This window comes from Convolutriloba macropyga, chromosome 2 (assembly GCF_964194025.1).
Source record: "Convolutriloba macropyga chromosome 2, txConMacr16.3, whole genome shotgun sequence".
Taxonomy (NCBI): Eukaryota; Metazoa; Xenacoelomorpha; order Acoela; family Convolutidae; genus Convolutriloba; species Convolutriloba macropyga.
The window spans coordinates 64,187,690-64,200,099 of NC_134469.1; the positions used below are offsets into that span (position 1 = coordinate 64,187,690).

Sequence of the window (12,410 nt, forward strand, 5' to 3'; positions counted from 1 at the left end):
CTGTCTCTCAGAAGCCTCTGATGTAAAAGGACTTTTTTAGAGTTTTTTGATAACTCAACTTGTCACTAAAGATGCCTCTTGCCAAGAAAGAGAAGAAAGTGAAGGGAGTCACAAAGTTCAAGATTGATCTCACCAACCCCATCGACGATGGTATCATTGACATCAAGAAATTCGAGGCATTCCTCAAGGACAAGATCAAGGTGAGCACTCAGTTGCGATTTTTATACTTTGATATGCAGGGGAGTGGGGAGTGAAGTAACTTTGTATAATTTTTTTTTCGCTACCTAGATCCAAAAGCAATACATTACGTTTTAAAGTACTAAATGTCTGTCAAAGTAACTCACTGTTTATCCCGAGTATATTTTTGATTATGAAAAAAGACTTGTTCAATTGGTTGAGACCGCCAGATCAATATTAGTCAAAGTATTAATGCCAGCAGTACGTTAATATTCATCGCTTAATATTGCAGAGTTACGTTAGAAATGTCACTAATTTTTTTAACGATGACTTATTAGGTCTATTATCATCGGCCAGCTCTACTTAGAAAAATATTAGTTGCCAGTATCAACAATTTTTTTTGTCTTCAAATTTTCACTTCTGTTTTTGTGTTTTGCAATATTTTCCTTGTGACAGTGAATGCGTTTTGCAGGTTGAGGGCAAAGTAGGAAACCTAGGCAACAGAATCCTGGTGACAAGTGACAAGAAAGTTGTGACAGTTACTGCGAATATTGACTTCAGCAAGAGATACCTCAAGTACTTGACCAAGAAGTTTCTCAAGAAGAGTGACTTGAGAGACTGGCTGAGAGTTGTGGCCACAGAGAAAGACTCATACACACTCAGATACTTCGATATCAACAACGACGAGAATGATGAAGACGATGACGAGTAGTGCTCAATCAACCTATTTGGTCTGGGTTTTGTCCAACTCTAATGTTGTTGCTCACTCAAAAATATCGGAAATTTGTTTGAATTCTTTTCAATTAATTTAAACGTTCCGAACTCCTGTTTTTGTTTACGCTGTCCATGAAAATGTTGTTGACAAAAATGTGTCAATTTTTAGTGCACATGGTTTAAAAAATGAGGCTTTATCTTTGCGAGTAGCTGCCATTTGACGTATGCTCAGGCCCTTAAAAATATGATTGCGAAATAATGAAAGGAACTAATGAAACTTGAAAGTTTTCGCTTGACCAATTTTTTCATTATTCCTTTTAAAGTTGTGCATTGTTGTTGCTGACTGCTTTTCCACTCGTTGATCCTTTTCTTTTGCTTGGAAATGTGCTTTTTAATTGCTCTCAAACGAAGTTTTTAGCAATTATATTAGTCCTGACGGTTTTTTAATGCAATTTTTCGCTTGACCAATTTTTTGTCTGACGCATTTGACTTTTCGTCTTCAAAAACGGGATAAAACGGTAGCGCCCAGCGGGCATTAAGCGCTCTTAGAACCTTTCAGCTCACTAGTCTTCAAGTATGCGATTCACAGAATCTCTTTGGAGACTTATGGTGCGAAGGGTGGTTCTTAGAGATTGACCCCCCCCCCCCCATGCATTTGAACTGAGTCAGCTCGGCTCACCTCACTCAGAAACGTGACTTTTACACTAGCAAATTTTTGTTCCTCTGAGGACCCAAGATGAGTACTATTTAACAACCCCTATACTTAACACACCCCCCCCCCCCCCCGCCATCATTACTCCTATTTTTTGTCTTAATTGTTCTTGAATGAAGTTTGAAATTAGAGTAAACGTTTGTCTTTTTTCCTTCAAAATTTTTCCTTATATTGTAATAGCCTCTCAAGTATTGGGGTGCTGTCTTTTTAACGACTCGAAGAGTAGTAATGGCTATCCATTTTTAACGACTCGAAGAAGAGTATTGGCGGAGAGTCTATTTTGGCTGGTAATTTTTCGGAGTGTATTCAAAACGGGATATAAAAGTCAATGCCGCAAGTGAAAAATAAGTGTTTAGGTCAAACTGGTCAACGAATTGAAGAGCATAGAGAGAAAAGAGAGGTTTTTCAGTTCATACTGCGTTTTTGAGAGATGGCGAGAAAGGTCGGCCTGAATAATTTTAGTTAAATGAGTGAAATATTTTGATACATGCGTTCATTAGTTTTTCAGTTTTTTTCTTAGTTTTCGCATACTCTTTCGGGAAAAGTGGTTGTTCTAAACCATATTAACAAGTAATTATTTGTTTGGATGCATTTTGACAATCTCAATCATATATAAGGTTATATGCAATCTTGGGCTATTTTTGTGATCTGGCCGTTTTGGACACTTTTAAACGGTTTTTGTACTATTTCAAGTTTTTAGAATCCTGGTTCAGTTTTGTGTTGAAATTAGTATTCTTTTGCGTTTTTTGCCAATTCTTTGCTTAATTTTTCTGTTTTTGAATTTTTTTTTACTAATTACTGTTGTTGCCTTTCAGAGAAATTTAATTAGTGTTTATGGTAGTTTTATTGTTACGAAGTGAAAAGAATTCAAGGTTTGATAGCACATATGTTTATAAACTTAAAAAATTATTCACTTTTTGTAGATTTTCACTCTTGTTTTTAGTGTTTTCAAGGGGTTGCTCAACAAATAAGCAGGAACTGCTTCTTAATGTATGCTGAAAATATCTATTGAGACTCTAAAATGTTTAGAGAATATTGTCAAAAAAATTATAAGGTTTCTTTGATTTTTTCGCTAGGTTTTTCTCTTTCGAGATGTATTGCTTGTTATGTTTAGTAGCCGCACAGCGATAGCTGGGGCTATTATTGGCTTTCTCTTGGTTTTTTTTTATTTCGTCCTCACGATTTTTGTTACGACCATATGACGTCACAACCACTTCAAATCTGTTTTTTGTTCATTCGTTCATGCAATTTCAACTGAAATGCGTGTGCGACGTCATTTTTCGCTCTTAGTGGAGCGAGTTTTTTGTTGATTCGCGTGATTAAATTTTTGGTCACACTTGACTTACCTCAATCTCACAAATGACTTCCTCACTTTGAAATTGACTTTTATTTACTTTATTTCAAAGAGATAAGGTCAAATGGGTGTGTGTCACTCTAAACGAGGGTTATTTGAGAGCAGCTAATAGAGGCAGCAAAAAAGTATACAGATTTTTAATCAAAATATAACATATCAGCCTTAATTTTTTTTGGTCTGTTTTTTACTGATTTTTTGAGACTGCAGATCTACGAAGCTATTGCGGCTATTTTCTGGCAATCTGCCAGCTATGTTTTAATATCCTCCCTCATCTTCTCAGCGCGCTATTATAGCGGAACAGTTTTTTTATTTCGTCAACTAAAGAGTTATTTCGCTTTATTTCTGATCACAGCTCGTTCATGATTGTGTGCTATTTCCTCCTTCTATTCTGTTGAAAGAGCTTTTAAGTGACAGTTGATCAGAAAACAATCTATAATCAACAGAGTCAGTTTCGAAAAACGAAATCAAAAAGAAAAGGGAAACCCTTAAGAGCTTATCTTTAATGCCCCTTTCTTCAATTTTGTTCTTATAAATCTTCTCATTTCTAATGCTTATTTCTATTGTTACTAGCCTCTGTCGCCTCTACAATGTTTTTGTATAAATATGGTTTTCTTATTTTTTCCTTACAAACCCTACTAGATTTATAGGAATCCCTGGCAGCTTGTTTCCAGCATTCTGCCGAAAATGCATTCTAACATATGCAGTTTCATTGAACAGAAATTGAGTAAATATATAAAATGTGTCCTTTTCCTTTCTAATTCGTTTCCTCTTCTTTTCAAATTGAGTGGGGTTATGGAATAATTTGATTTCATAGGTTAGTTGATAGTTGGATAGGGCCTAAGTTACGTTTTTCTTCGGATCGACTCCGGAGCCTTCCGCCTATTTTTAATCGGTGACTTCTATTTTTTGAGGATGTGATTTAGAAGTCAAAAGCTGCGCGTGAAAAGTGTTTATTTCGGGCGAAAAAGTCAAGCACACCAATAATTTAGAATGGTGTCTGTTCAAGCATCATACTGAGACAGCGCAAAAATTAGGTGTGAAAAAAACTTACGTCAACCGAGCGATTATTTTTGATCAAGTACTTTTTTCAAAGTAGTTTTTTAGATGTAACTTTTTCAACCAAATGTGTTTGTCTCAATAATGTAAGCTAGAAATAGTACGTTTGGGGTCATTTTGGAGCTTTTGAAGAAATTGTTAGTTTTTAAGACGCAATTTGGAGCTATGTTTGCAATTTTTCCCTTTGAACGGTTTATTAGTTGTTTTTTCAACTTATTTTTTGTTGTATACGTGGTGTTTTTTTGGATTGAACTTTATTGATCCTTTTTAGATTTAATTTTTAAACTGTTATTTTATTTGTATAGGTTGTCTTGTGATTCGATAGATTTTTCAAAAAATTCTTGTTGAAGCAAATGGATAATTTAAATCAAATTTTGTCCAATTTCTGTCTAGTTTGTGTTTTGCCTAATTAAGTGTTTTGCCTAATCTTTCTGATTTTGTTTTCGCAATAGCTTTTCTTGTTCACTATTTAATGTAGAGCTATTATATAGGTGTTATGGTGTATTGTTACTAAGAGCGGGCAGTTCAAGTTTGTAGATTGCCGTTTTTACTAAAGTAAATTGTTTTTGTAATGTCAATTGGGTTTTTCGTTGTTTACCTTTTTGATTTTGAATTAGCGTTTTTTTGGACTAGCAGAGGGTTATTCACGGCTCTCCTGTTTTCTCTGTATGTAACGCCGTGTCTGTTGTTTTTATCAGATGGTAGTCATTTTTTTAATGATGGCTATCTGTATTGTAAGCTGTTTTGCAAATATTTTTTAGGAGGCGACACTGGAGAACACTGGAGATTTTTTCCAGATATCAATTTTGGCTTCACTCATGTTTTTAGTTTTCCTTAGTTAATGTTTCGAAATGATTAGAGAGTTTTTAATAGGCTCAGCTCATTTCAGTCAGTGAAGGAAAATCTAAGTTCCTAGCTAATGTCCGCTTTTATTTGAATCCGGAGTTTTCCCGCTATTTTTTTTCAAGATCTGTTCACATATTTTCATGATTTTTGAAGTCAAATTGAAGTGATTATTTTGGACACGACGAAAGGGAAGTGGAGTGAAACAGCGAAGGTTTTTCCGGCGCGTATTTTGCGCTCTACTTTTAAAGTGGAATGAGAAAAAAATGTTTGAACAACAAGTTAGTTTCTCGGGTACTTTTTCTTCACATGCTGCATTTTGATATTGATTTTTACTATTTTTTTTAAAAAAAGTCAATACGGCCAATGTAAAAGGAGTACAAATTCAGAAGAAAAGGGATGAACCAATTAAACATGGTCATGAAGTCATTGCATTAGGTTATCAAAATTCATTAGAGCGATTCCTAGCTGACACTACTGTTAAACTTAATAGATCTTAATATAGAAGCGGAGTTAAGTATAGTTTCAGAGTCTAACTGAAACTACACGCCAAGTTCGAACACTTTTTGACACTTCGAAGTAAATTTGGTCAACCGGCTTTTTCTCTTTTTTCTGTTTGAATCCTCAATGTGCATAAACGGCCGGTATTTTGTTGGCTTTTGTTCTGGAACATTCTTTTTCTTTGAACTCCTTTTTGAAATTTTTACGCTTGAGTTCTTCATTTTTGAGTGATCTAAGTAGCTCTCTTTCTGAAATAAAATTTTTTGCTGGTACGAAAGCGATTGTGAGCGAAAAGGAGTCAACCCCACTTAGCTTAGTGGTTAGGAGGAACTGTCATTCTGAAGGTCCAGGTATGGCGTACTCCTCTCGGTTTTGCGTTTGTTTGCACCCATGAAAAATTCCTAAGCTACACCTCTAAATTAAATTGCCCCCGCCTGTCGTTCGGGAGCAATCCATCCGACGTTTGTCTTTGATGTTTTTTTTCGAATTATCTGATGATCAATTGCTTAATCTGTTTATCAGTAAAACCTTTTCGGTTTCATTTAAAGTTTTATTCAGTTTCGCCTCCACCTCCTAGTATTGTAAGCTTTATTTTTTATAAACCTCAAAAGGAAATAATATATGAGATCAGTTTGTGTCATAAGCTTAAGGTTTGACTCAGTTGTTGGGAGTATCGATCACCAACTTCTGGCATAAGTCGTTTTGAGAGTTTCATTGGACATCAATATCACCGACTGCCCATCCTTAGACTGCTTAGTACAAATATTTTTTCTTGTTTTGGGATGATATTTGGCACTTTTGAGAAAGTATTTTGTTGTCATTTTTAAAATTGCAGTCTGCGTTTTGACTCATTTAATACATTTGCCATTAAAAGAGCCATAAGAGACTTTAAATTAATTTACCACTTCACTTCATGTATAAAATATTATTTGTAGAGAATTTGGTTGGCTATCTTATCACTATCGTGAAACTTCGAGATGTTGATAATTTGCGACAAAAATTTTGAATGAGAGATATCATAACCTAGTGCAGCTATTCATTATTCTGTATATTGTTTAGGTTGTTTAAAACAAAATGAACCACTTTACCCTTGATTGCTGGTTTTTATTAGGATCAACCGGGTAGTTGCCTCAAGGACTAGGTATTGATTATTTTAAACCCATCGAGCGCTCTAGACGCAGTCCTTTTATCTTGCATTTTATTTCTTGCTTGTGGAATGTACCTTGACGCTGACAGTTAAAAATAATCGAGATTTTATTTTTCGTGGAATTTTTGTATTGAAATGTAGGCTTTCAGAAAAGATGTTCGAAAACTCTTATTTTGGCATGCTAAAAGATCAATTCAGGTGAAATTTTGGTTCTACTTCTTTTCACCTCGATTTATTTAACCCCCTATAATTTAACCCCGTATATAATCACCCCTCAGTCATTTAACCACTCAATTTATTCACCCCGAAATCGGTTTAACGCCGAAATCTCTTATCTAGTTCGGCGTCCAAAAGAACAATTAACAAAGCTAAAGTTCAATGGAGTTAAATAACACAATACTTCTGACCTCCAACAGTGCGGCATTGAACAGCTTACGTTTGTTTAAAAGCGAAGAATAATGACGAGAACGAGATTGTTTTTTAGAGCAATGCCTTTGATCGAAAAAGAACACTTGACAAGTCTGACCTCTTTTATGTTGCACTTTGATTTGAATCAAAAAAGTTCAAACACTGTCCTAGTCTAGAAGACGGAAGAACCGCTACTTTTCGAATGAAAGGATGTAAGCTAAGTTTTAAAGCCTACTTTCCGGGCAGGCATATGTTAGCAATTCAAAACGAAATTTAACCCTGTGTTAAACAGAATTTTCAATGAAATTCAGATTGATATTTTTGGGAGCGGTTACGCTGTGCAAGTTTCATATCTAAGTAATGCAAAACTGTGTTTCCAGTTAGGGGTCGCATCATAGGGATAACGACTGGGATCAAATTCCCTGATGAGTCACGGCTTACAATCTGGGGCAGAGGTTTCCAAGGCAACAAGTAATCGGCTGTAATTTTTTTTTCGTTTAGAAGGAGGACATACAAACAAGCAGGAGCAATACTGAGAATATATATATGAAGGTTGTAAATTTGGTAGAAGTTTGTGGGCGATAGTTTAAAGGTTCCATCCGCAAGCCATAGTTTGGAACCTTCGGGAACCGATGTCATATACGGATCACCAAAAATTAAAATACGCTCGCGGTAATCTTTTCCGCTGTCATACCGCAAAAATTCTTGAAACCTATCGGGTATATGAAAATGCCCGTCCGACGGTTCATGAATTCACACTGTTTGCATTTTCTTAAACGCTGCGATTTTTGTATTAAATTTGGATTTGACAGCAATGCTGGGTCGAGAAAACATCCGTTACTGGTAAAATTGCGGAAGCTACGACTGCTGCGGGCGTTAAGTTTTCAATCAGGGCTTTGATCTCTTCTATAACTTTTCGTGTGGCCGGCTTTCCAATCGAAGTATTATGATTGTGCTCAACGTTTACGCGAAAAAGTTGGCCATCTTGTGTAAACGCGGCACCTGTAGCATTGATATTTCGGGCAATTCAAGGCAGTGGTAATTTTATTTATTTTGTAACATAAAACTTATGGCCTTCTACAACCAATATTTTTTGTTTTTGGAAGAAATAGTAAACTCAATCGGCAGTTATCATGCTGATTTCAAAATGCAATGAAACAAGAAGTATTCTAGAGTTTCATCCACTTCTCAATTGCTTTTAGTTGCCTCATTAGGGACTAGTTGAGATATCTATTTCGCTAATTGTTATAGTTTTGCTTTAAACTATGGAATTGTCAGCTCTATGTTCCTTACAATTATGATCAATGAATATACAGATTAAAATCGGGGTGAAATGATTGAGGTGTGAAAAGGATATTTTTACCTCAATCATTTCACCTCGATTATAATCTCTATTAATTAGACTAAATAAAATTGATTGAGGCCTAATTAACCTCAATTGTAGGAAGCTTAAAATTTGGTTGAAACAATATTGGATTTAAGTAATTGAGGTGTTTAATGTTAGGGGTTAAAAAATCGGGTTTAAATTATAGGGGTTAAAAGAGGTGTAAAAAAACAGGAAACTGAAATTTTAACTTAGTGGGCAATGTTTAAGCTAAAGTTTCATCACTTTTTATTAAATGTGCGGATTACTACAATAGGTTGTTAGCTATGTTTATACTTATAATTGCTCTAACCTTTTTTAGAAATTACGTGGGTCTTGAGTATTTGTTTCACTGGGTTATTTAGGCTGAAGTATATATGTTCACGACTTGAACTTGATTGACTTCTGTTTTCGAACGTTTCGAATTAACATTTAGTGAACGGTTAGTTTGTTTTAATGTACAGTTATAAATAACCGCTGATATTATTCAATGTTGAAAGGTTATTTTGAGAAAGATTTTGACACCCTTTACAGCCCCGCTTGCTTCCTCCCAACCTCCATCTACCCCTACCACTCAACTTGCCCCCACCCAAAAAATAATAGGTTATTGTTTTTATTTTTGGTCTGTCTGTTTGGTTCTCCAGGTCATTTTGCACGAGTCATCGAGTCGTTTTTGGTTATCTGTCGGTTGTTTTTTTTTGCAATTATTCCCAAGGTTATTTGGCCGATTCGGCGTGAAGACGGGATAAATCTCTAAATCACGGGAAGTAATTTGCTGTGACTTTCTCTTAGATCTTGAGTAGTCTGTAAAAGCATGATTCGCGGATAATGCTAAGGAGGCATATTTTGATGGTGTAAAGTTAACCTTCCCTTTTTTTGACCATCCTCCCCTTTAGATTTCGACCCCTCCTGGCTTACGCACTAATATCCGGCGCCTTGAAGTTCCAACCAACCTTAGCCCCTTGCGAGCTGTTCTTCAGTTATGACTTTCGTTCTGAAGATTATCTATCACTCGCAAAGAGTGTCAGCGTTGGACGTACATAAATGTGTTCTGAGTTTTTTGTTTAGAAACATGGGTATTTAGGACATTGTGTTGATATAATTAGACTGGGTTTTCGTTTTGGTTTATATTAGACGAGCCTAAACCAACCTGATGTTATCCTATTTCATTCTGATTCCGTTTCAGTTCTGACCATGTTTGCTGTCCAAGGCAAATTTTCTGGGGAAGGATGCCAGAATTCCAAAAGTAACAGTAGTATGCTAGATAAACATGACTTGGGGAAACTGGCCGAAAATCCGATGAACACAGGGTAAGGTTTCGCACTACGAGTGTCAGACATTTTTCTTGCAAAATCATTGGATTTAATGGCGAAATTCGTATAATGTTGATTTCAGTTTTGATGGCAAGGTGAATCTGGATAAAATACACCCTCTTCAGAATATGACTCCACATGTGAGCAAATAGTTTGGATGATTCAATATCTGTACTGCTAAACGCAAACGAATAATTGATTCAAGTCCAATATTACTGTCCCCTCCTGCCGTTTTTCAAAACTTTTTATGAGCACAAACAAACTACTGCCTGGTTTTGTATTCATGATGGTCTCTAAAGCCAAACACGAAGGCTCGCATGATTCGCGGATGGAGTCTTTTAGCTGGTTCCTGCAAATTGACAACTGTTTCATAACTCAAGTTTGAACGGGGGAAAAGAAAAAAAAACGAGTTTTCTGAGAAACCAAAAATGCCTGGGTAACCCTCCCTTACAAATAACTTTTTTTTTAAAAAAATCTTTCCGAAAAGGGTGTTGCTATGCTACCAACAACCATCATTTAAGTACCAAATTTCTTTAAAAAAAGTAGAAAAAAGTAGGAGTCAAAAACACCGTTCATATAGCTAACTTTGGCTACAATTCGTGTCATATTTATTGCTTTGTCTTAAGTTAGGCACATGAATAGTGCTTTATGCTTTGCAAAGATTTTTAATGTTTTGTTCTATTGAACGATTTTAATATGTAGCTGGTTTTTTGACAATCTATGGTGTCCAAAGGCAGTTCTTGTTTGCCGAACTAAGTGAACCCAAAAAACTTGAAAAATGAATAAACGGATTCTAAGTTTTCACCTCGACCTCGATACAGTAAAATGTTGCCATAACAGTCTACTTATAATACGGAGATTTTGTATCAAATAAACACCAAATTTGTTCGCGGAAGCAGTTTTTATACTTGTCTGAATTATTTCCATCGCGGCTAAAATAACAGCCTGACAACAAAGTCCTCTATCTAATGTGACATTTAATGAACGAAAGGACAGCAGATACAACAAAGAGGCTCCGACCGGCTTCAACAAACTACTAAATGAATAAAAAATCTACCTATGAGCGCCGATGAGACCTGTAATTAATATGACTACCAGAAAAGACGGCGATAAAATCAAATAATTACAAATATTAATTACGACCAAAACTCGTCCAAAAAAAATTAATAAAATCAAAATGGTTTTAGATAAAACTTATACTAAAGAACATTAACCTGTACTTCATTGGAAAAAATTATGGGACTTTTCCTCAATGCGACTTGGTAACAAGTCGACGAGAAATGAGCAAAAGCTCATTAAAACTTTGCTTTTTTTGAAAAGAATTAATGTCAACCTGATTGGAAACAATATGCAATCAACTGAAATCATCGAGAGATTCATTCCTCCATAGAGAGTGAGCGAGACATTTCATTATTCAGGATATGTCGTACGACTACAAAAGAACGATGAAAACAGGCAAAAAGAAAAAAAATAAAAATTTGCGCAAAAACGGTGTCCCAACCAATTAGTCATTAAGCTGTTCACCAAGGACATTAACAATTTTTCATTGCGTTCTCGTTTCAAATGGCCAGAGGACCGCTTATTATTTTGATACTGTGAAATGAAAACATGAGCTGACAAAAATGGGCGATTATGCAAAAATCACGAATATTTAATGAAAATTCGTACCAAGAACAAGACCATTTGAGGAAAACAAAACCGCTATAAAAAGCAAATTTTAGTTCAATAGATAAAGAATATGACCTTTTTAAAGATTTACTAAGGTACAAGTTAACAGAAAAAAGATGGCAAAGCTCATAAATCCATTGTCTCTTTAAAAAAAAACAATTATTTTCAAAATTCATGGCCAACATAAGCTTTCGACTAAAAGAGTAGACAATTTATTTTGCAACTTCTTTGAAAGCTTATTCCGCCTGTTAATAGTAAGTCTAAATCTTGAAACTAAAAAATAACATTAGATTTTATTTTTTTGAATAGTTAAATGGATTAAATTACCTTAATAATTGATATCACTATATAGCTAATGGTTTTATTGACTTTCAAATTAAGAATCCATGATATCAATTCTATACCTTATTTTGGTGAGCGTTAACTATTTTGGTGAGCGTTAACTATTTTGGTGAGTGTTTCAAATGTTTGCGAATAAGGCCAATTAATAGGTGAAATAATTCAAAAATAGAAATAATGCATTTTGTATAATCATCGGTTTAATTTTGCAAAAAACGCAAAATGTTTATCAAGAAGGCTTTTATAGGGCGCCGGATTTGAACTAGCTCTTTTTCGGAGTCTACGGAGATTGTGTCGGTGGTTTCTAGGTCTCCAATTTCGGCAAACTTGAACAAAGTGGACCAAAAACCATATTTTGTGCAAGTTTTAACCAAAAAATTTTTATTGAAACAATTAAGCAAGGCTCTTTTATCTCTAACGATAATAATAACACTCTACCGTTAAAAATTGTGACTTAATTTAAATTAAATTAGCAAAATTGAGTCAAATTTCAGCAAAAATTACGGAAAAAGTGAGTGAAAACTGTCGAATTTTCACAAAACTTTGAACCTCGATAACTCCCTGTAAAAGTCAAAATTTGAAAAAATCTTTTTAATTCGACATTCTAGGATGTACGTGCTTTTTAATGATACCACTCACAAATCTCTACGATGATTATATCGATCGGCCAAAATTGACTGAACAAAAAAAAGTAGGGGGTCGGAACAACAGGAAAAAGAATGATGTTGAAGTTTGACTAGATTATAGGCTCGCTCAACAGAATAGTTTATCTACAGAAAGTAAACAAATCTATCAATGAAAACTGAAGAAAAGTA

At 34.9% G+C, this 12,410-nt stretch overlaps 2 protein-coding genes across 3 annotated transcripts in view; both read left to right on the top strand.

Annotated features, from left to right (window-relative positions):
• Window positions 1–12,410, top strand: part of LOC142335402 (proteasome maturation protein-like) — a 517,526-nt gene that overhangs the window by 500,736 nt on the left and 4,380 nt on the right. For both annotated transcript variants that reach the window (XM_075383872.1, XM_075383873.1), the window contains exons 2-3: window positions 9,460–9,585; window positions 9,671–9,728. In XM_075383872.1, coding sequence (XP_075239987.1) covers window positions 9,470–9,585; window positions 9,671–9,728 — 174 coding nt within the window. In that variant the 5' untranslated portion in view covers window positions 9,460–9,469. The remainder of the gene's footprint in view (window positions 1–9,459; window positions 9,586–9,670; window positions 9,729–12,410) is intronic.
• LOC142334603 (large ribosomal subunit protein eL22-like) lies at window positions 3–1,003 on the top strand. Its single transcript, XM_075382767.1, has 2 exons — window positions 3–200; window positions 650–1,003. The coding sequence occupies exons 1-2, from the start codon at window positions 72–74 to the stop codon at window positions 887–889; spliced, it is 369 nt and encodes a 122-aa protein (XP_075238882.1). The 5' UTR covers window positions 3–71; the 3' UTR covers window positions 890–1,003.